Raw genomic sequence first — 26,282 nt, 5'->3', positions numbered from 1 at the left:
ATAATTAGTTACTATAAGTATATATTTTTTAATTATAAAATACTTAGGATTATTGACATCATCTAATTGATTTAGATTTTTTTTTTTTTAACAAAGGAATTAGTCTAATAATGAAATCATCATTATAGAATTTTAATAGAAACTATAAATATCGAGGATTACAATAAGGGATTAGAGTTTAAAGATTTACAAAATGTCACATTTAGTGGTATTTATTTATTTGTTTGGACATTGAGGTTATGTTTGGTTTTACTACTAACTTTTAAGCAATTAGCTAGGAATCTTTCGCAAGGAACTAATTTTGTTTGTGTGAAACGGTCAATTTTGACATTTTTCGTTGAAAAGTTAAAATAGGTAAAGCAAAACAAAGGGAAAATGTTGGCATTCTGTTGTTTCAACCGTGAAGTAAACTCTTTCGTATGGAGTTTGTATGACAATGAATTGAATTGACATGCTTTTAGTAAATCAACAGGGAACAGTCAAATATGTTGTAAATGTTAGACAAGTGAAAATGTTAGATAACTAACGTTGGTTACACAAACACTTAGAGTGCTCCAAATAGAGAAGTTCCTCTATCCTTAGTCTTCAGTGCCACATCAGCGTCACATCAACACTTCCTTCTCAGGACTAAACCCAGAACCAAACACTCTCAACAGTCACACTCATTCCTTCCATTTTTATTATTGTTTTTTTATATTTTTTCGAAAATCAAATAATTATAATATATATATATATATATATATATATATATATATATATATATATATATATATATATATATGTATATATATTATAAATTATTAATATTAATATTAATATTAATATTAATACTAATACTTACAAACTAAAAGAGGTGACCGGTAACGTAGTTTCAGTTATACCGAATTATCGTTCTGAGTTTGCGTTCATATTACAACCGATCCCTCAACTTCGCCTATATTTACACAACGGCCCCTCAAGTTTACACTTTTTCAGGGGTAAAAAGTGTAAATATATAATTTTATTAAAATAAAAGAAACTAATTCCACCCGAATTTATAACGGGCCTTATCTTCCAGCTCGGTGCGAGTTAAATTTTTCCGAGACCACCGTACAACTCGAAAAAAACTCACGAACCCAACGGGACTAACTATACGCGAAACCGACACTTCTCAAAAAACGCTAAACACAACGACAGCCCATATCTTTCCGCTCGTCGCGAGTTAAATTTTTTCGACATGACCGTCATACTCGAAATAATTTTATGAACAAAACGATAAAAAGTACGTTTGAAACGGACACTTTTTAAAAAACGCTAAAAACAACGACAGCCCGTATCTTCCTGCTCGCCGCGAGTTATATTTTTTCGCCCGCACCATTAGACTCGAAATAATTTTATCAACAAAACGAAACTAACTACGTTCGAACCGGACATATTTTAAAAAACAGTAAAGACGACAACACCAACAACGACGCTTAACACATGGACCGTTTTCTCTTCTGTAAATACATAAAGCTACGTTAAATATGAATACGCAGGCCGAAAGCCCCGCCGCATCGCGCGAGCCGGACCGGACTAGTTATAAATATTTATAACATAAAACTAAAATTTCATTAAAAATTAAAAAAATTACAATAGTTTAAAACATTACGACGATAATTAAAATGCTACATAAATTAAAATAAAATACTAGAAAACTAAACAAACTACTCATCGTCGTCCGAATGTGCCATTTCCTTTGCATATCGTTTCTTAATTCTCGCTCGAGCCCTCATCAACCCCTCGTATTCGTCCGGAGGCAAGTCACGTGACACCGGTTTGAAAAGAAGCTTCAAACCTTTAAACATTGTTTGCATTCGCAATCTTCGCATAGCTTTTTCATGGTTCGATTTGCTACGAGTTGTGAGGCTTCGGTCGATTGAGCAATCTTTAAACGTACTTCATCGGAAGACATACGACTCGCAGCATCGGATGAGTACGAATCCCTTTGATTTTTAGCTCGACTTGGAGGACGTCGGATTGGGTCGTGATTCTTAAGTAAATTTTCAAATTGGGTTGGGTTAGGGTTCGAGCTTGTGTGCGGGGTTGGAACTAGCATCGGTTTGAACATTGATCAGTATATCATCGGCTTGTTTTCGTTTTTTCGTAGCCGCTACACCTTCACCTTCTAAAAACTTCGGGCAATTCCTTAAAACTTGCCACGCATCCTCAAAAGCGAATTGTCGTTTGGTTTGAATTTTGAATTGTTTTCGAGTCGCGTTCATAACATCTTCCCCCGCGGCCCCACTTTGCCACTTTGCCACATCCTCTCGAGCTTCGAAAAAACACTAATAAATATCTTAACATTTCTTTGAATTTTAGCCCATTTTCCACTAATTTGATCCGCACATCTTTTCTCCAGAACGAGCGAATTATATTGTTTCCGCACCTCACCCCAAAATGAATTAAAATTTTGATCGTTTCCCGCATCCGGATGTTCGGAAACGTACACATAACGCTCGGCTAAAATTCGAGTTTCCAAATTCGGGCTCGGATTCGTGGTCGGGTACGGTTTGGCGTGGAGTTTCGGGAACTTCTTCCTCGTCCGACTCGTCACGTAGCCTTGGATAATAAGGTGTTTGTTGTTGAGTTTGTATGATGAATTTGATTGTATGATGAAAGTGGATGTATATTTGAGAATTGATATGTATAAAATGAATTGTATATGGGTTTATATAGAGTGTATAAAAAAGAAAAAAAATAAAATAAAAAATAAAAACTGCCATATGACCGTTGCATTTAATTTTTATTTCTTCCAACGGTCGAGTTTTTGACCGCTTCTCACGTCCTCAAATATGATAAAAAAAAGGCGAAACAATCAGTGGCGATTCTAGAATCAAAACTCAATGGGGTCCTATACAATATGAGTGATACTTTGTAAAAAAATTTCCTAGTGAATGACTATTTACTTCCATAAAAATCACTAATTTTGAAAATATATGGGGTCCTATCCATGAATTTAGTGGTGTCCTATACAATTTTAGTAGTATTTTATACATAAAAAAATTTAACTAATGGGGTCCTTTGACCCCACTCCACTCTAAGTGGAGTCGCCATTGGAAACAATGGACGATGGTGTGGGTGGACCCCTGGGCGGACCCATGGACGGCGCGCTGTATAACAACCCTCATATTTCCATACCTGAATTGACTAATTTGACTATAGGGTTGTTATCCATACGTAATATATAATTAAATTTGACATTGATCAAATATTTATTTTTAGTCGACACTTTTTGTTAACTAAAGTTTACACTAATTATATAAAATAACTTTAGTTAATATTAATATTAATGCGTATTATATTTAAAACTATATGAAACATAATTATTAATTAAATGATAAGTTATTTTAATCATTATATATATATTTTTAGCTTATAAAAAAATAAAAATAAAAAGAAATAAGATTTTTTTTATAAATTAAATAATGAGTCCATGAATTTTGACTAAATATTTTCAAAAACAAAAACTTATTAAAAACATTTTTAACATGTTTTTATTATTTTGTCAAAATTGGCACCTTTATTTTATTATTTTTTTTTCTTTTCACCAACCATTTTTTACCTATAGATACATGGCTCCTCATTCATTTTTTCTTGCCAAACACAAAAACTTAAGTTATTCTCTCAAAACCTTGAAGAAAATTTGAGGTACTTTCTATTTTTATTAATTTTTTTCAATATTGTCATTTATATTTATATTTATTGTATATTCTTTGTAAAATTCGAAATTAATTATGTTTATATGTTATAATTAGTATTATAAGTGTTATGATGCATAAAAATAATTTTGATAATTTATGGAATATTATTTATAATTAAATACGAATTATGTAGTGTTTAAACGTAAAAACAATGTAAAATTCGTAATAAATACTTTTAACCAAAAATAAAATATATATAATTTTTTTCTGAGTTTTAAAACTTATATAGATCTGAAAAAATTATAAAAATAATTACTTGGGTCGAATTGGTATTTATTATATAATTAAACTCTATTATTATGTAATTCGAAGGTAAATTAAGAATAAATATAAAATAATAAAAAAAAATTTTAATATTTTTCTACAGGTTATTAGACTGATAGAAACTTATAAAAATTATAAAAATAATTATTTGGATTTATTTAGTAATTATGTAGAATTAAAATTGTTTTGTGAATACATTAAGGGTAAAAACAAAAATAAATACAAAAATATAATAAAAACATTTTCTTAAATTTTTCTACTAATCTATATGATTAACTAAGACTATAAAAATTATGTATGTAATTTTTAGATATTTAATTTATTATTTAGACATTTTTTGAATAATGTTCGATTAATGAAACAGTATTATTTTTGAAGTAATTTAGGTATTTATTTAAAGGTAATTATATTTAATATATATAAGACATACTAAGGTATAATAACTAAATATTAAATAAAACTTAGGTTATATTATCACATATATAATTATTAAGTACATTAATAATTCGTTGTGTGTATACACCTAAAGTGAAGGTTAATCAGAGATAATGTATAATTCATGTGAACTTCATCGCCACTCACGGTCGTAAGTGAATGATGTCTAGGTTGCCATTTATGGGTAAGCTTGTGGATCTCGAATGCCATGACTTAGATTCTGGTCAAGAATTCTGGGCCCCCGGTTACATCTGGTCATTCCTGACTTATTTGATAGCAACGAAGTTTGAGTAGAGTTGTACAACATCTTGCTAAAGATTAACCCGAACTTTCTAAAATTGGAAAATTACTATAAGTGGAAACTTTCCATAAATAGTAACCTTCCGAAAATGGAAATTCTTTAGTGAACCATTACTATCAATATAGTACTATATACTATTGTCTGTTAGGCAATGTCTGATCATACGTTCTATCTCTAGGTTGAGATCTCGGTCACGTCCTTCCGTTCAATTCTTTCGTGTGCTACTAAGGTGAACTTCATAGCCCCACTTTTTACTGTTTCATAACTGTTTTATAACTTTTGGGGTGAGACACATGCTTGCTTTATAACTGTTTTACACTTAGACACAAGTACTAAATTGTTAACTATGCTGTCATGCTTTGATTCATGCTAAATCCCTACCGTAATATCGTTAATTGCTACGTTTAAATGCAAACTTAATTATTGTGAGTAGGCCTATTGAGAGTAACGTCTCTAACCATTCGACCGTTGGTCTTTGGTTACATAATAATGATTTCACGACACTGACAGTACAAGGTGTCATAGGGTAAACTTGTTTAGTAGCGATATTACAAAATGCAGCAACACTTTTAGATTGATATTTCTATATCAATCAACTTTAAACTAAATCTTGTGGTCTAAAACTTTGGATATTATTTATAAACCTATGAATTTCACTCAATCTTTTTGGTTGACACTTTAAGCGTGTTTTGTCTCAGGTGATGATTGAGCTAGCTGCTACTTGCTACTAGATGATTGATGTATGCTTTGCTGCTTGCATGGAGTCCATCATTCATATTTATCATTTTGTTTAAGACATTTTCCATTTACTGTACTCTTATGATGTAAAACTTTGAATAATGCTTTCGCTGTTTATTTAATAAATAAAACGTCTCATTTAGAGTCGTTCTCGCTTATACAACTGTGTTATGATATGATTGGTCACAATTACCCCTGATCCATTTTAGGGGTGTGACACGCTGCCATCGGGCACCCAGGTGGGCGGTGACGTGGGCGGTGACCTGGGCGGCCCCAGGGCGGTACCAATGGGAGTCTCCTTATTATTCATATAATTTATTTTCTACGGTGAGACATGACAAAGCAACGTGCTTTTGTAATGAGTCGATTCTACACTTCTAGTTGATATATGGGAACTTTGTTCGGAAGCTTTTGTACTCGGTGGAAATATATAATACTTAAGTCTAAATATTACGGAATATCATTCTTAACTGTCCTAAATTATAAAGATCTTTTACTTTTATAATGTATGCATGTAAACAAATAAAAAATAAATCAAGGTAAAATCAAAAGTTAACAAATATAAAAGCAATAATGTAATGATATTCTTTAAACTGCATATATTTTATCCGAGAATAGTAAAATTTAAAACAAAGAGTGTATTATAGTGAAGTTTGACTAAAATTACTGGATGAATAAGATGTAAAGAGTAATAACTAGAACTAGATATAAAAGGTAACTGATTTTTTATACGAGTAAAATATTTTTTATAAAATGAATGATTTTTTTCTCACAAACAAAACTTAATACAAGAAATATTTTAAGAAAAGCACAAGGTATTACTCAAACGGACAAAAACTCAGATTATTGGGTACAGTAACATTTTTTTCTCCTTAAAAAAAAAAAAAAAAAAAAAATCTAAATCTGATCTAATCTAGTTATCGTGTTAGAAGTAAGATATACTCCGTATCGTTTACGCATACGGTATAATACTATAATGTGCTCGAAGTCTCCTACAGATGATGATAAAACGCCACGTGTTTACAAGATTTGTACCGATGGTTAGCTTGTGAAGCGGCTTTTTATTATTACAGTACTTTCGTCCCAACTTATGTCTACATACTTCTGCTGACGTCGACAGTGACTCATCGCCGGAAAGTTAAAATAACCCTATCACTGCCGGACAAAAATGTCTTCCTATTTCCCATCAACCACCGTCCCATTACGCCAATAAATCCCTTACCCATTTTACGACGTCGTTTCCATTTTTAAAACCCCATCTCTATCATCTCTTTATATATACATATACTATTAACGTATTTTTATTCCAAATCTTGATCGGTCAACACACACCCACAATGAATACGTATAACAAGTTTATCTTTTTATTCTTCATCATTATCTTCATCTTTGGGTTTTTATCTAAAAGGTGATTACTTTCTTTATTTGCTTGATGCTAGAATCCTTTTTATAATTATGGGTTTTAATGTTTTATGATGAATATGATGAATGATCCCAAAATTGTAATACCCTTTAATTCAATTTTATTGATTTGAATGGGTTTAGTTCAAAATTCGTCACTTTTGACTTTCAAGAGTCAAATTAATTAGTTTGCTTTTTGTTTGGATGGTATAGGTTCAACTGAATAATAATGCTAGCTGATTCAATAGTAATAAACACTACTTTTGACATTTAATTAGTTAAAACTACTATCCAATCTAGGATAACATAGTATTTTCTTTTGTAAAGATTCTTATTTTTGCTAGAAGCTTCAAAAAGTTTAAATCTTTGAACAATTTTAGAATATCACGGCGTATTTAAATTTATAAGACATAGAAGTACTTTAGCTTTTGAAGTTGATTAGTTAAATTACGGTTTGTTTTTGGCTTTAAAGATAGTGTGTAGACACATTAATAAGTTCTCTGTGTTTATCCAGTTTTTTCTGTTAGAAGTTACTACTCCTCGAGTAGAAGTACTTGCTAAAAATGATATTTGCATTTGAATTTTGACTTTTAAGAGTCAAATCAAGTTGATCTAGTATTGAATTTTGTAATAAGGGGCTGTTTAACTTTTTTCTGTATTAAGTTCTGTTTCCGTTTGTCTCTGTTTTGGGAGGTGTGTTTGATTCTATGTCTCCTAGAAACAAACCCTATTTTTTAGATTATGTGACAGATTAAGTGACAAAGAAATAGCAATTTTACTTGCTGAATTAAGAGCTGACATAAGCAATCATTAAGTGGACAGCAACCAGGCCCTTACTGTTAGTTTATCAAGTACTACCAATAGCAATGACAAATTAACTATAGGAAGAGCATAATGTAAAAAACATTTCTCAGTTTAGTTGTACATCATTTGGCTGCAATTTGATTGTATCGTCATTCGTCACTTGATTTTTTTTCAGTGCCTTATCAGAAATCCATGCTAGCTTACCACCAAGAGGGTGGAATTCATACGATTCGTTTTGTTGGACCATCTCCGAGGAAGAATATCTTCAAAACGCTCAACTTATTGCACAAAAATTACATGTTCATGGCTACGAGGTCTTACTCATTACTTAAGTACATAAAAATTCAAACTTTCCCATTTCTGTTAAAATCTTTACCATTGATAATTTTCTTGTTTGTTGCAGTATGCGGTGGTGGACTACCTTTGGTATAGAAAATTGGTCCCGGGTGCTTATGTTGATTCACTTGGGTTCGATGTAATTGATGAATGGGGGAGGATGATTCCGGACCCAGGTAGGTGGCCTTCATCAAAAGGCGGAAAAGGGTTCAAGGACGTAGCCAAAAAAGTTCATGACATGGGTTTGAAATTTGGATTTCATGTTATGAGAGGCATAAGCACACAAGCTGTGAACGCAAACACACCAATTTTAGACGTGACAACGGTATTACTTTTTTTAAGTACAAAAATATCACTTTTGTTTCATGTTCTTTATGGCCAAAGTTATGGATTTTACCAATTTGAGTTTCTACCCGTTTGAGATAAAACAGAACCCGAATAGACCCATTCGAGTAGATGGCTCGACGTTTCACAAAAGACATATCTTTGTACTTTACATGATGCAAACTTCTAGCATTTTATTGTAAAATTACAAACTTATGATGAAACATAGTTCTTTGTTCTTCATTCATTATGAGATCTCCGTCCCAAATTCCATGAAAATTGAAACTATTTCTATTTTGAGATGTCCTAATCATACCATTTTGAGATTCCATAATGCTAGTCACAAATTTGTCTTAGTGATTTTGGTTCGAAAGATTCCATACCCGATTGTTATTAGGGTAAATTTTAGACAAGATGAATAGTCAAATTAAATCTTTAAAACTGTTGAGTTAAAAGCTTGAAGGTTCAAATCTTCATGGACAAAGCTGTGCAGTTTTCAGGCGCTAATATAGGACGAAAAGATTACATATATTACGAATATTGAAGATATGAAGGATAGTTTAATCATTGGAATACTAGTAAATAAAACCGTTCCTAATAACTATGTGCATAGTCAAGTTTTGCGTTTCATGGAACTACGGGACAAATCGTTATTATCTTTACGACTTTACCTTATATTTTTTACGTAATACATTTCATAAATAGGGTAAAGCGTATGTGGAATCTGGAAAGATATGGCATGCAAAAGATATTGGCCAAAAGGAAAAGGCTTGTGGTTGGATGAAAAACGGCTTCATGAGTGTCGACACTACATTGGGAGCGGGAAGAGCGTTTTTAAAGTCTCTTTATCATCAATACGCCGAGTGGGACGTCGATTTTTGTAATTCTCATTCTATTTTCAGTATCATACATCATTTCATTCCATTTTGAGATCAAACTTGACCTATTTGCTTTTAACTTTTTAGTTTTTATATGTTAAATTATCTTCATATTTCTATAGCATAATGGAATAATCAACCTAATAATCTGGTTTTATTGTGGCATTTAACAGTGAAACACGACTGTGTGTTCGGAGATGATTATCAACCAGATGAAATAACAGTTGTTTCAGGGGTATTCATCTTTATCACCTAATATTTTAGTTATTTTTTTCCGTATTTAGGGTTTAACAATTAAAGTAATTGTAGATCTTGAAGGGGCTTAATCGTCCGATCCTTTATTCACTCTCACCGGGGACTAGTGCTACCCCAGCCATGGCAAAGCAAGTTGCACCACTTGTTAACATGTATAGAGTAACAGGAGACGACTGGGATAATTGGGGAGACGTTGCAGCCCATTTTGATGTTTCAAGGTTAGTATATGTTGCAATTTTGCTAGAGTTGACAAGGTGGGCGGGTAACAACTCAGAATGGGTGTGTATTAAAGCATGTCACTGAGTTGGGTTGGCCCGTTGATACCTTTCTTCTCATTTTTTAAGAAGTATCTCTAAGAGATTAATGTGTTATCAAATCATTAATTTTGAATACTATAATCAATAAATGTTTGAATAAAATAAAACTCCGTATACGAGATTATTTGTACTCTAATAGATTTTGCATGAATTTCACCTGTTCCCATTTCGGCTATCCTTTATGTTTGGCAAATTTGAGATAACATAAACAACCCAATTTGACCCATGCATATGTATCTATACCTGGCAAAGTAAACCCGAAGTCCTAAAAATGGATCAAAGGGGTTTTTATCCAAAACCCATTGGGTCTTAGACAAATATAAAGAAACTGGTCAATTGGGTCGAAATCTATCAAGTCCAACAAATAGAGATTAGACCAACGAGTTTTGTATATGAGTCCAGCGGGTCGAGCTTTAAAGTTTTCAATTTTTAGTTTCGCTTTTTAGTCTTTAGTTTTGCGTTTCTATTTTTATTAGTTTCGCATTTCAGCCTTAAGTTTCGCATTTCAGTTTTCAATTTTCAGTTTAACGTTTCAATGATAAGTTTTTAGGTCCATGTTCCAGTTTTTCAGTTTTGCGCTTCATTTTCTTGTTTTCAGTTTCGCATTCCAATTTTCAGTTTTCAGTTTCGCGTTTCAGTTCTCAGTTTCCAGTTTCGCAAATCATTTGATACTTACGTTACTTTGTGTGACTGGTGTAAAGTTTTCAGTTTTTTTTTTTTTCAAGCTACCGATGAAGGTGAAGAGGAAGACTGAATAGGAGCCTTATGTTAGTTTTTACTTGGTTTTGCTATTCAAACATGTTAAACCATATTGTTTTGAAACATGTTTTATTATATGTTAAATTGCTTTTTATTTATGTTATATGGATTGTATTTTTGATCTACTAACTACGTACCTCATTTATTCTCATTGTAAGAATTCTATTCTATCACATTTAAAAAAGGGGTAAAAAATAGGTCCGACCTGGCCCGTTGGACCCAATTGACCCATGACTCGTTTTGACCTGTTGCCCAACTCGACCCACATTGGCCCATTTGGACCCATGTATCAATATGACCCGTTTAATTGATGACCCATTTCAACCCAAAACCGTTTTGACCCGTTACCCAAACCGATCCAACCTGACCCGTTTTCCCTATGGTTTTGACTTAAATATCAGTTTGTGTTATTCTAGAATTGATATTTAAATTCTTTTTATTTCTAGAGATTTTGCAGCTGCTAGTCTGATAGGCGGCAATGGTTTACTGGGGAACTCGTGGCCTGATTTGGATATGCTTCCGCTTGGATGGCTCACTGAACCAGGTGAGTTTCGTTCCTTATTTTACCATTTGTTCAAGTATGATTCTTCAATTTGAACCCTTATAGGTTTAAAATTCCAGGTTGATTAATTAAAATTTATATACAGGAGTCAACGTTGGGCCACACAGGAATTCAAGTCTTAGTCTAGATGAGCAAAAGACTCAGGTACGTCGATTTGGTGCGTACTACCGTAAAGAGTCAAATCATATACTTTTTTTGTTGTTTAATTGTATCGATGTACGACTGTCTACATCTTACCTCCTCACACCACGTCAGTGGTGGGATTGGGTCTTGTTGTCGTTGTTGTTGATTTTATCGGCGTTTTTTTCAGATGACTTTGTGGTCAATGGCCCGATCTCCTTTGATGTTTGGAGGAGATATGAGAAAGCTCGACGATACAACATATAGTCTCATCACGAACCCGACTCTATTGGAAATTAACTCTTTCAGCTCAAACAACAAGGAGGTATATTTTACTCTAACAACAATATAATTCTAATACTATTTAATTAGGTGTCACTTATGCAAAGTAGCTTTTTTATACGTAAAGTATAGTGTTACATGTCAATTTTTAATCAAGTAGAACATCATTTGATCTCAAAGCCAAACTTGGTTTAACAATGACATTTACTTTTTACAGTTTCCTTATATTACTAGCACAACTTACTCCGAATTTTTAGAGGAAGGTCCGAACTTTCGAAAACGAAGTTCAAAAGATACGAATGGGTCAGAAAAACTAGCTTTGGGGCTTTTGAGTTGTCACAATCTTGAGGCCAAAGGTTGGTTTTTGCGAGCTGGGGATACGAATCTTGATCAAGTTTGTTGGAAATGGGGCGCCAGAAGCAAAATGCTCGAACCTTTTTGTTTATATAAGACCGAGCCTCACTTGCAATCGTAAATTTCTAAGCTTTTCTTATATTGATATTACTTCATGTGTACAGATGGGTTAATTGAGGTTGTGGTTAATCTTTAATGGGTCAAATGGTCAGATAAGTATTTCAACATAATCGGAAACAGGTCTGAACTCTGAAGTCACCAAAATGTATAACAAAAAATGATACTTTTTAAAGTAATGTAAAGAAAAAACATTTTGCCACTATTATTTAATGTAAACATCAAGAACTTTATGGTTGTAGTTTACTCTTATTTTTATTGATATATTTATCATTTTATAGAGATGAAGATGGTATGTATAGTGAAGCATATCAGGGAAAACATCACCTACGTGCGAGAAATAGAGAAGGCTTATGTTTCGATACATCATCCAAACGGAAGCTTACTTCAAAGGAACATAAGACAACATCATTTTCACAGTGTAGATTGGATGCTAACCAAGTACGACTACTTCTTTAACATTAAATTTGTTGAGGTGGCAATTTCAACCACGTATCTTGTGGCGTTAAGTACTTTAAAATATGTTTTTAGTGCATAAAACCTGACAATCGGTTTTGAACAAATGCCCAACTCCCTCAATTGACCTATTTTCCACCACTTACACTTATGTAATGAAAAACATGATGCATTATTTGATAATTTTTTATAGTCAATTTTATTTTTCATTTTTATATCTATTTAGATGTGGGAGCTAAACAGTAATGGAACCCTTGTGAATAGTTATTCCGGTTCATGTGCTTCTATAAAGGTAATGAAAGCTAATACTACTCCTGGAGGAATTCGTTCATGGATCGCAACCGGAAGGAAAGGTAAAGTTTCCTGCTTTGATGAAATTTATAGGGGGGAAAATGGGTGAGTCGTCAAAATCTTAAATTTTTTTTGTATGAGTTGGGTTGACCCCTATATTTTTTGAAAAATATTAAATAGTGTGTCAATAATGGTTTAGGAAGTTATATTATTGGTATAATCTAGTGTTTTGTACAACAGTAACTTCAAAAGTTTCTTAGCTACATAAGTTGGCAAAGGTGTAAGTCGCCATAGACACCCAAACCATGTGTTTCCATTGGAAGCCCACTAAACACCCCGTAAGAGCCGGATGCATGTATAATACCTCCACCAAATACCCCCATGTGCAGGAATAAGTATCATCACACTTTGTTAAGGGTTGTAAATCCTTGCTTAGAGTGAGACTTGAACCTGAGCCCATTTTGGCCTTGCCAAGACTGAGACTTGAACCGGCGCCCATTTTGGCAAAGGCTTACAGATGGCGGGTTCTAACTTCTAAGGTAACGGGTACCATTGAGCTACTAGCTCATTGGTTTCTTAGGTACAGAAGTTTTGTTAACCTTTTGGTTAAAATGGTTTGTTGGGTTTTATGCATTCTTGTGAAAGGCGTTGGTTTAAAGAACTTTCGACGTATTAACTTGTTCAACTAATTTCACCCGTTTTCTTGATTTTTCTAATACGAGTTAAAATATATAACCCGAGAATGAATGGGTTAAAACTGATTTTATTCTTCGGATAGTTAATCACTCTCATAAGTCATAATCACTTGTATTTGTCATGCTTTAGGAGAGGTGTTTCTCGCTTATTTCAATATGAATCCTACAAGAACGACTATTTCCACGACTATATCGAATCTTTCAAAGGCTTTCCCAAACATAAATTTCCAGTCGTGTTCATGCAAAGAGGTTTGGAGTGGGAAAGATTATGGATCACTACTACATTCGCTCTCAGCATCTGTAGATTCACACGCTTGTGCACTTTTTATCTTGACTTGCACCTAATTTCAATGATCAAAATACGGTCACGTGTCTCTTTGGGCTGCATTTTGCATCGCTGAGTTCTTAAATCTGGAAGCAATAATTCAATGATTTCTAGTGGTTCTTGAAGCTTAATTATAATTCCCCAAAGGGGTTTGTTTGTGTTATGAAGAACTTTTATTTTGTACAAGTTACTATATGGTAATTGTGTGATCTCTACTCTGTATTCTCGAGTTTTTTTTTTTTTTTTTTTTCCAGCGGAAAACAATGGAAAAAAGGGGATAAGAGTGTTTTACTATCATTTCCAATCCGTCCAAATATGGACAGAGTGTGTTGATAACAAAATATTAATATACCATCCTTTCTAATCCGCTACCCTCCTCTCCTTTCCACTTAAATAAAAATTCGAGAATCACTATTATTGTTTAATCGGTCTATTTTCTTTCCTTTCCATTAAAAAAAACTCGAGAGAATGCAGATTGCTTGTAAGGATTAGTGTTGTGACTTAACAGGATTTTGCAATTATTATGGGTTAAAATAAGGACAAATTGCAAAAAAAAAAAGTAACATAAAAGTCACAATAACTAAAAACTTGCAAATGTTGAAGAGTAAATGAGCTTTATTCAATAAATAAAGGTAGTTCCTTTATAGACGAACATTTTTCATATATGATAAGAGGTCCAAACCATGATAGGATTTCTTTTAGTACTAACCAACCATTTAGCGTCACATCAGCACTTTCATCTCATTTTCTTTTCAGGACTAAACACTCCCAACAATGACACTCCTCCTTCCATATTTTTATTTTCTTTTTTAATTTTTTTATATTATCAAATAATTACAATTATTTAAATAAAATTAAACTTTTTATTAAAAATTAAAAAACATTACAATAATTAAAAAAAATTACATTAAAATAAAACATACAATTAAAAATAAAATTACATGAAAATATAAATAAAACTAAACTTTTACTAAAAATTAAAAACACTACAATAATTAATATTAAAAGTCCTATTCTTCATCGTCGTCTTCTTGATCTTCTTCATCCTCGTCATCGGGAATGTGTGAAGGTCCGACATCATCTTGATTGTTTGGATTTCTTGTCGGATCATGTCGTATTCGATAATTAGGTGAAAGATTATGTATGTGTTCTACAAGCATATCTCGTAGTAGTCGATGAATGCCCACATCTCTTATTTTCGCGTCCACTCGCATATGCGCATCAACCCTTTCTTGGAATGATCCCCGTGTTCGTCGAACCGGACGATAATTTTCCTCGAGTCCACAAAAGGAACGGCCGTTGTCCTCGGTTATCATATTATATAATATCACACAAGCTAATAAAATTCTTCTAATTTTGCGGATATAATACGGTAGTGCCGGACGTTGATCAATTTGCCATCGGCCTTGTAGTATTCCAAATGCTCGTTCAATATCTTTTCTTGCCGATTCTTGATACCTTTTGAAATTTTTTTGTTTCGGGTCTATCGAATTTCTGAACGATTTAATTAATGTAGACCATTCCGGGTAAATTCCATCCGTCAAATAATAACCCTTAGTAAACGTACACCCGTTAACCGTATACGTACATGGTGGTGCTTCACCGGCTAATAAGTCGTTAAACAAATCGGATTGATCAAGTACATTGATATCATTGTTTGATTCAGCAGTTCCAAAAAAAGCGTGCCAAAACCATCCATCGTACGACGCTACCGCTTCAAGCATAATTGACGGGTAACCATGGTCACCTCGTGTATAATGGCCCTTCCAACGTGCCGGACAATTTCTCCATGCCCAATGCATACAATCAATACTTCCTAACATCCCCGGAAAACCATGTATTTGAGCATGTTTAGTGGTCAAACGTTGCACATCTTGTGCAGTTGGTTTTCTCAAATATTCGGGTCCGTACAAGTGGAAAACACATTTGCAGTTTAAACAATCATATGAGGTTTGTTCACCCATATGCAAATACTCATCAAACGCATCGGCCGAAGCGACATAAGCTAGTTGACGTATGGCGGATGTGATTTTTTGAACAATATTAAAACCGTGATGACCCGGAAATTTTCGACCAAATTTAAACTTAATCTTTATATGTTTTCGACACGATGAGCAAAGTCCGTAATGTTGAGTCTTGAAAATTTTGAACTACTTTTATATAATCAATTACCCTTCGACTGCTATCGACGATTCACGAACATTTATGTGTATATAGATATGTATATATAATATATTGTAATATTAATTGAAAACGTTAACAAAGTATTAGATGTATAATACTTTACATGAACATATTTGTTTCAATATACGTATAATATATTTATCGATGGAATTAAAAGATAATATCAAATGATTGAATTATCAGATACATTATGATATGATTATGGGTCTCTGTTGTGAGGTCTACTTTGATTTAAGAAATCTGTTCTTTTTATCATTATTCGGAAAATGGTAAAGTGATTTACAAGTAAGAACAAATGTGTCAATTAACGAAAGTTAGACAAAAGTTAGTGGAGAATTGGATTTCATAATATTCGATTGATCTATTTTCAAATGTACGAAAAACGTTTTTCGACATAATAGAATTTGATTATTAAAATGTCTTTGTTTAAATAAAGTAAGTTGGAATATTAATTAAATAACTGGCAACGTGTATTTAAAACGTGTTTATGTATGTATATAGATAAACGATAGTAATATTCGATTATTGATTCGATTGTTATTTAGTTATGTTAATTAGAACGTTTGAGAAGTTAAATTTAAATGTTGGCGCGTAAATGAATTATACCAAATTAAGTTCTAGAGCGTAAACGTTAAGTGATATAATAATTTCTATCATTTAAACGATTTTAAATTATATATATTAAATTTTGAAATATAATTAGTTTTGAAAAATTAAATATTATATTATTAATTAAATATTTCAATTACATATAATATGTATAAATTTATATTTCTAAATGAATATATATATATATATATATATATATATATATATATATATATATATATATATATATATATATATATATATATATATATATATATATATATATATATATATATATTTTACAATGTGATAAAATATTAATTTAGTTATAAAACTTTTTGATTTAAAAGAATACTACTATATATATTAATAACGAGGCGATGATTTAATGAAGCAAATGATCAAAACACTCAAATGTACAAGTTATACTTCTAGTAATATAATTTATTGATGATTTAAGTCTATATTTTGACAAAGGTACGAGTCACGAAGCGTAGAATGCAAATTAATAAAGCGTACGAGGTAACGTTCGAAAAACCGGAACCAGGACATAAGTCGAGCGTCAACGTACAAGTCATCGGAACTAAAAGTACAAGTTAACTATGCATATATATATATATATATATATATATATATATATATATATATATATATATATATATATATATATATATATATATAATATTTAGATTATATATATAATTATATAAATAATAAATATAGTGTCGGCAGCCTCAAATTAATGGATGTCAGCTGGATCAGAGGGCCATGCGATCGCATGGCCAAATGCCCTTGAACCCATGCGATCGCATGGCAAGGGGGGGGGGGGGGGACTGGCCAAGTCTATAAAACTCGATCGAAATCAGTTTGTTCTTCACACACACATATATTACTCTCTCTGTATTATTATCTATATTATTATTTATATTATTATTAAGATTAATATTAATCTTATTATTATTAGTAGTATAAGTATTATTATTAGTATTATACATAAAATACTACGACGAGGTTATGTTCGGGTTATTTCTAAACGAGTTTTTCGAGCGGAATAGAGCTAAGGAAATTATGGGTTATAGCTATGGAGGTTATGGGTATTGTTCAGGGGTATAGCTCGTGAGGCCAACCTAGCGTTTATCATTTCCGTTGCGTCTACGTACTTTTCTGCAATATTGAATCACAATATTGATACGTGAGCGTTCATATCTTATCTTTTATATATTAAAAGTGTATCCCTGACTAGTGCTCGAGTATATTTGATTATGCATGCTTGTATGTTTAATTTTGTCGTTAAATAGTTTATGATAAATCATGAATTTGATACATATGCTACTGAGATAAGGTATATGATATACATGTCGTTGGAAAGCTGGCAAAAAATATATTCGATATCATCATAAATATATTCGATATTTCTGGGGATATTTTCATAAATATTCTTGTCCGAAATTATTCATCTCTTCGTGCTATCTATATTACATCAGAAAGAAAACTGTTTTAGTTTCTAAATTCTGAAAAATTCAAATTTAAATTATGAAAGTTTTTGAAGTAGTGTTGGGGACTGAAGCATGAGTTAGTATAATATAATGACACTTGATCAACGTGATTATATTACAGTAAGTCATGCTGAGTTTCTAATGGGACGTGATGATTCACAGACTATAACGTCATCATGTGCCATGTTATACGACTCTTACATTCTATCTAATCTATAAACACATCAAGAACATATTTTCTTGATAGTCCTATCTTTTCCCTTGAATTATGGTAATCTAATCAATCAAAATCGTGCTATTAAAAATCTCTCTCTTAGGACATTAGTCATGTTCATTCGAAATTCCATACTTATGAATTCTGGACCATTACTTGCTTCATTTAAAGTCGGGAAGAGAAAACAAAAGCTTGGAGCTCAGAAATATAAGGGAGAATATAAAGCCCAATAACAACACATAAATCACAAACCGTGTATATCAATGTTAATTGTAACATAAAGACACGGGAGAATTAAAAAAAGTATAACCCCAAAGGTAAAGTTGAAGAAAACAGATTTCTCTGGTGGTCGTTGGAAAAGGAGAATGATTGTTGCGAAAGTAAGGATAAGGACAAGAATCAGAACTGGATTAATCATTTTTCCAATCTTTTGAATTTGGAAATTGAGTATAGGAGTGGTAAAAGTAATGGAATGGAAGAAGTTAATTTTTAGTGAAATATCTGATAAAGAAATCAAGGCAGATCTCCGCATTTAATTAGAAAGATCTTAATTTCCTTATTTACCGAAGAATGAAATCTTATTACGAAAATTTTCTCTAAATTCCTTGATTTTCGAAAATCAACCGTGACTACATCCTCGGTAAGACGAACCTGCAGCTACTCATTTCACTCTTTTGTGATAAATTCACTCGTACGCTTCACATAAACAAATTGTATTATCCATATTACTCGTTGATATAAGAATTCTAATTTTCAGCTCGTATGCTTCATGAAAACATATTCAATGTCAACTATGTCCATCCTAATCAAATTTCGGGACGAAATTTCTTTAACGGGTAGGTACTGTGACGACCCGGAAATTTTCGATCAAATTCAAACTTTAATCTTAATATTATCTCGACATAATAAGCAAAGTCTGTAAAGTTGAGTCTCAAAGTTTTTGAACTGTTTTAATATTTTCGTTTAACCTTTGACTATTCCCGACGATTCACGAACAACTTTGTATAAATAAAGATTTAATATATATGTATATATATAAAAATAAATATAAAAATATTTTAAATAGATAAAATAGATACACTTTAACTAATTAAGAATTCAAAATGAAAAATAAACAGAATAATTAAATATTATCAAAATAAATGAAAAGATATGTGATTCTTATTATTAATTATGATTTTATGGTAGTATATATAAAATGTATAAAAAATAAATATTCAACATACATTATCACATAATATATTAATTACAAGTTAAAAATATAATTATTATAATATTATCATTATTACTTTTATTATCACTAATATCAATATCTGTATTATTAATATTATGAAAACATGTAACTTGTTATATCATCATTATGATTAGATATTATTACTATTAAAATATATAATACTCATTACTATATAATATATTATATAATTATAGTACATAATCTATAAATTGTAATACTAATATATTAATTATAATTGTTATAATAATATTGTAATTACTTTTAATAATAATATCGATACTAGTGTTATAAGTATAATTATTTTAAAAATATAATACATAGATATGAAATGCGATATAAATAATTTATTATTACTAATAAAATTATTATTATTAATAAAATTATTAATTATTAAAATTAAAATAATATATATACATAGAAACAGATATATATATATATATATATATATATATATATATATATATATATATATATATATATATATCACGCGTATTTATTTTTTGTTTTTAACCTGCTTTTTGATTTCTTCTTCCTGGTTACCCGTGACAAATGGTCGACGTCTTCCTTCCCTTATAAATCGATCAGTTCAGGTTAGGAGAGAAAGTATTCGATTTCCATCCTCAATCAAATGTTTATCGATCATTATTCTCAAGAATCTAACTCCGATTCACCATTTTTTTTCTGTTTTTCTTTTCGTGTTCGTCGCTACATCTATGTAGCCTCTAGAATGATTCAATCTAGTTACGAGTCAATTGAAGCTCGTTTCAGGTTCTTATTCATCAATTAAAGCTTCCAGAAGCAACAATTCGGATTGAGTAACAACAATTTGGTCTAGAACTCAAAGTCAGACTTCAAGCTATTGTGGTCAACGAATCAATTGGAACAAATCGATGATTTACAGGAGTTAAATCTGTTAGTCGAGTATTCGGTGAATGTTTTCAAGCAACTTTTGTGTTTATATCAACATCAGAAACGAACTTAATCAAAAAATTTTGATATTTTGTCAACTATGTTTCGTGTGCTCTGCTGCTGCTGTTAATAGTTAATTATCCACCATGAGCAACCCTTGTCATCACCTGCTTCTATATATCCTGTCTAAACAAACACCATAAGCCACCTACTTTATCTCCTGTTTACCTGTTTTCTATTAACTCTTGTTGCTGTGGTGTTGCTCATGTTGCTACTCTGCTATATGCATATTACTTTTCCTGTTATTCTAATCTTACCTCAACAAAATCTGTTAAACTGCTACTGTAGTACTTCTGCTATTGTTCCAAGTATTTAAAGATACGGATTTATGTTAATGATATGTATAGATGATGATACAGAGGTTATTCTATGGTGTTTTCTAGTTTTTACTCGCATTATTTTTTTTCCTTTTTCTATCGGGTCCATAATCCATTGGTATAACAAACAAGCTGCTACTGCTACTGCACTTATGTTTCTTTTACGAACTGAGCACACCCCCATTGATGATGATGAAGATATGTCACGATGATGATTAAGTTTTGATATTGATATTATGATAATAATATTAGGCTAATGATATTATGATAACATTATGATGATGATGATTGATATGAAAAAATTGATAATAATAATGGTGACGACGAATATGATAACGAATTATTGATGATGAGGATGATGATAACGGTTATAAGTATGATGATGAGTGATGTGGAATCATGATAATGATAATGGCGACGGTATAATATTGATGATGATGATGATATATGGGTGCATCGATTATAATGATGATGTTAGTGTTTTATAATGAATATGATGATAAAGGCGAGTAGATATTGGCGGGTTATGTTTTTCTGTTACAAATTCTAAATACCAATTAGGCCGTGAACTTTGAGTGAGTCATTGGGCCATGAATTTTAATTTAACTGTTAGGCCGTTTATGTTTTATTATTGGGCCGAAGTTTGATTTATGTTCTATGAGTTGGCCGCATGATGATGGGTGATCGTGGTAAAGATGATGTGAGGCTATATGATACATGATATAATTATGGTGATGAGGTTAGGATGATAATGATGATATGTGGTATTGATCATAATATGCTAATGTTATGATCATGATGATTATGATGTTATGAAGTTTATGATTAAGTGATGATGATAATGTATTAGGTTAGGAATATTATTCGATTAGTCTAATGAAGAAGAAGAAATCAGGCGAATAATGGTTAAATAAATTTGAGCTGTGAATTTATTCAGAAAGTAACAGATAGGGCAGTGGTTAAAGGGGTGTTGGGTTAGCGAGACGTCGTGGGTTCAAACCCGGACTTGGGCATTTTTTTAGGATTACTCCTTTGAGGTAGTTATTACTAATACTCTTATTATTATTATTTCATTATTATTATTAGTATTATTGTTATTATTATTTATTATTGATTGTTATTAAGTAATTATTATTATTACTAATATTAGAAATAAGACTTTTAGTATAACTAATATTATTATCATTATTATTATTACTATTAAAATATATAGTATTATTATGATTAATATGACTATTAAAATTTCTATTAAAATCATCAGTTTTATTAAAAGTACCATTATTATTTAAAATATTATTTTTATGAAAACTAACATTTTATCTTATCATTATTATCTTTTCTATTAAAATTATTATTATTACTAACATTACTTTTATTTTTAGTATTGTTATCAAAGCTATTAATATCAGTATCATTACTAAATCGAATTACTTTTAATATTATTATTATCATCATAAAAAGATACAAATTTTTATTTATTATTATTATTGATATTATTTTACCAAATAAATAACTATATAAGAATATTTTTAAAACATATCACATAACAACATTAATATTTTCATAATAAATACTAATTATTTATCTAATGTATATAAAATAATGTATAGTTAATTTAATTATTAATGAAACATACAAGTTACTGAAATAACAATTAATAATAATATCTAAACTTGTTCAATTATAAGTATATGCTTTAATAGATATATGAATAATATAGGTTCGTGAATCCGAGACCAACCCTACATTTGTTCAATGACGTCATATGTATTTTTACTACAAAATACAGTATGGTGAGTTTCATTTGCTCCCTTTTTAAATGCTTTTGCAATATATATTTTTGGGACTGAGAATACATGCTCTTTTATAACTGTTTTACGAAATAGACACAAGTAATCGAAACTACATTCTATGGTTGGATTATCGAATCGAATATGCCCCTTTTTAGTCTGGTAATCTAAGAATTAGGGAACAGACACCCTAATTGACGCGAATCCTAAAGATAGATCTATTGGGCCCAACAAGGCCCATCCAAAGTACCGGATGCTTTAGTACTTCGAATTTATCATGTCCGAAGGGAGTCCCGGAATGATTGGGATATTCTACATGCATCTTGTTAAGGTCGGTTACCAGGTGTTTAATCCATATGAATGATTTTTGTCTCTATGTATGGGACGTATATTTATGAGAAATAGAAATAAAAATCTTGTGGTCTATTAAAATTATGGAAATGATTGATTATGATAAACTAATGAACTCACCAACCTTTTGGTTGACACTTGAAAGCATGTTTATTCTCAGGTATGAAAGAAATCTTCCGCTGTGCATTTGCTCATATTAGAGATATTACTTGGAGTCATTCATGACATATTTCAAAAGACGTTGCATTCGAGTCGTTGAGTTCATCAAGATTATTATTAAGTCAATTATAGTTGGATATATTATGAAATGGTATGCATGCCGTCGACTTTCGATGTAATGAAATATTGTCTTTTCAAAAACGAATGCAATGTTTGTAAATTTATATCTTAGCGTATCTGCTAATTCATATCTTAGTGTATCTGTTACCGTAAATCTTGCCTGACATATTCCGTAAATTCCTCTGTAATCTACGAAATCTTTTGTTCTATATATATATATATATATATATATATATATATATATATATATATATATATATATATATATATTCTATGTAATTAGAATACTATCCGATAGCCGAAAATCATTTCATATCGAAAAATCCTTTACTCAATCGTACGAAATGGAACTCGTCACTAGTTCAAGTTCTTCGGAACCCGACAACTATTCCGACATGGATGTTCATCTAAGCTCCGGAAGCAGTATAACCGGAATGAATCAACCAATCATCCATCCCCAATTCATCGGATGGGTTCATAGTCGACTTAATCAATGGAGACGCAAAGAAGGCGATCCTTTCCATCAACCAAATTCACCTCTTGGCGAAGAACCTGAAGCACTTACCGGTGAACCAGTCCGAAATACCATTTTCACCCTCATTTCCCGAATATCTCGCCACGACTATATCATAACTCAGATTTTAAACCTTATTTATTCGCCAGTTCTTACCGACAATCATCCCAAAGTAATAAGTCAACGAACTACGCACCCGAGGAATATTTAGATTTCACATTAATAAGTTACACTGTACATTCTTCGAATCTGATTCAACAGTCATTTACTATCCTACTTACATCCACAGATATACGTATCCGTTCATCGCAGAATAACCATTTTCTTTCAATTTCATATTTGGATTTTGACATACCAGAATCCAACAAGTGTGAAGAAAACATTTGAGAAAAATAAAATTTGTTAGAAACAAACAAATTAACTATGATAAATTTTGTTAAGAATCCACGTTAATTGTTCCTAGCTAACTGTTCCTAGCTAACTGATTACATTTTATTTATCGCAATTTAATTATCGCAATTTATATTCTCGCAATTTTATTTATCGTCATTTAATTTTTGTTATTTATTTTACGCACTTTAAATATCGGGACACGTATACAAGGTTTTGACATATCATATCGACGCATCTATATATATTATTTGGAATAACCATAGACACTCTATATGCTGTAATGATCGAGTTCGCTATACAGGGTTAAGGTTGATTCTACAATAATATATATACTTTGAGTTGTGATCGAGTCTGAGACATGTATACGGGTCACGATACATATTAATTAATTCGAATATTATATATTAAATTATTGAACTGCTAACTGTGGACTATCAACTGTGGACTACCAATATTGGACAATTAAAATGAATTAAAATATTGATTATAACATATAAAACTAAATAATTCTTCAAGTTTGCCACTTGAGCTCATCTTAAACCTCATTTGTATCTTGACGATTACAATCTACGTTCACACCTTTCATAATTCTTGAAAACACCTTAATCTAGAGGATGAACCCACCGCACTTCATCTACGGAAGAAAAGATATATGCATATAGATATGCACCTGAAAAATACTCGGAACCTGAGTAAACATTTAACACGTATCTGTGCTAGCTTCATTTTCAAATTAGCCAATTTTGTCACAGCTCCAGCAAGTCAACTTCGACTTTTCGTTCGAATTATAACCTTGATATATATGATTGCCTTTCGTTATCGTTATCGGAGAACCGTTTATACCCCACCACATGGGCATCATAAGTTGGCCAAGTCTATAAAAGCCACAAGTTTCTGCAGAATTCAGGGCACCTCTTCACACTCTTCTTTCTTTCTTTCGGTAAACTATATTTATATTTATTATTTATAATATTAAGTTTAAGTTAAGATTAATAATAATTGGGTTATTTAAGAAATGTTTTACGGGTTTTAAAGTCGGAACTCTGTCCGTGTAACGTTACGCGATAAATAATCACTGTAAGCTATGTTCTTCCTTTTTAAATTAATGTCTCGTAACTAAGTTATTATTATGCTTATTTGAGCTGAAGCAATTGTGATGTTGGGCTAAATATTAAGATGGGGTTATTGGATTTTGTACCATAATTCGGGTTTGGACAAAAGACCGACACTTGTGTACATTGGACTATTGACTATTAATAGGTAGGGGGCATTGTCTAACTGAATGACAACTCATTAGAACCTGTCGAACCTATCTTCAAATTAGTTAATCTAATAATTATTAAATTGATTACGAATGTCCTATTTAGTAACGTTTATACGACCTCGTTTACAATTATTTAATTAATCAATTGGATTGGGTAATTGATTATTAATTTTGGCAAAGTGGATAAATTAATATATCATTGACTAATTAAAACAGGGGTGGATTACATACAAGGGTAATTGGTGTAATTGTTAACAAAGTATTAAAACCTTGAATTACACACAGTCGATAACCTGGTGTAATTATTAACAAAGTATTAAAACCTTATTACAGTTTAAATCCCTAATTAGTTGGAATATTTGACTTCGAGAATAAGGTTAATTTGACGAGCATTTTATAATTATGACCGATGGACTATTATGGACAAAAACCAAATAGGTATCAAATAATCCAGGACAAAGGACAATTAACCCAGGATAATAAATTAAAATCAAAACGTCAAACATCATGATTACAGAAGTTTAAATAAGCATAATACTTTTATTTCATATTTCATCGTACATTTATTTACTGTCATTTTAATTACTGCAATTTACTTTATCGCAATTTAAATTTTGTCATTTATATTATCGTCATTTATCTTTACGCTTTATTTAAAATCGACAAACAGGTCATTAAACGGGAAAACCCCCCTTTTATAATAATAATAATACTACTTATATATACATATACATATATATATATATATATATATATATATATATATATATATATATATATATATATATATATATATATATATATATATATATTATACAAATATAGTGTTTAAAAATATAGCGTTAAACTCAGCAGATCCCTGTGGAACTAACCGGACTTACTGAAAACTACAGTACTCTACGATTAGTACACTGCTTATAAGTGTTGTAGCAAGGTTTAGGAATATCCCATCT

At 31.1% G+C, this 26,282-nt stretch overlaps 2 protein-coding genes across 2 annotated transcripts; one reads left to right on the top strand and one right to left on the bottom strand.

Annotated features, from left to right (window-relative positions):
• Positions 1-6,478: 6,478 nt before the first annotated feature.
• Positions 6,479-13,947, top strand: LOC139844637 (uncharacterized). Its single transcript, XM_071834869.1, has 13 exons — positions 6,479-6,868; positions 7,841-7,979; positions 8,069-8,326; positions 9,031-9,205; positions 9,377-9,438; positions 9,513-9,676; positions 10,981-11,078; positions 11,182-11,240; positions 11,407-11,541; positions 11,716-11,969; positions 12,251-12,410; positions 12,652-12,778; positions 13,542-13,947. Exons 1-13 carry the CDS (start codon positions 6,798-6,800, stop codon positions 13,754-13,756), a joined length of 1,917 nt encoding a protein of 638 aa, XP_071690970.1. The 5' UTR covers positions 6,479-6,797; the 3' UTR covers positions 13,757-13,947.
• Positions 13,948-14,746: 799 nt separating this feature from the next.
• On the bottom strand, positions 14,747-15,700 carry LOC139842372 (uncharacterized). The gene has a single exon (XM_071832520.1). The coding sequence runs from the start codon at positions 15,698-15,700 to the stop codon at positions 14,747-14,749; it is 954 nt and encodes a 317-aa protein (XP_071688621.1).
• Positions 15,701-26,282: the final 10,582 nt, after the last annotated feature.

This window comes from Rutidosis leptorrhynchoides, chromosome 4 (genome assembly GCF_046630445.1).
Source record: "Rutidosis leptorrhynchoides isolate AG116_Rl617_1_P2 chromosome 4, CSIRO_AGI_Rlap_v1, whole genome shotgun sequence".
NCBI classification, from domain to species: Eukaryota; Viridiplantae; Streptophyta; class Magnoliopsida; order Asterales; family Asteraceae; genus Rutidosis; species Rutidosis leptorrhynchoides.
This window is presented reverse-complemented; position numbering and strand designations above follow the sequence as displayed.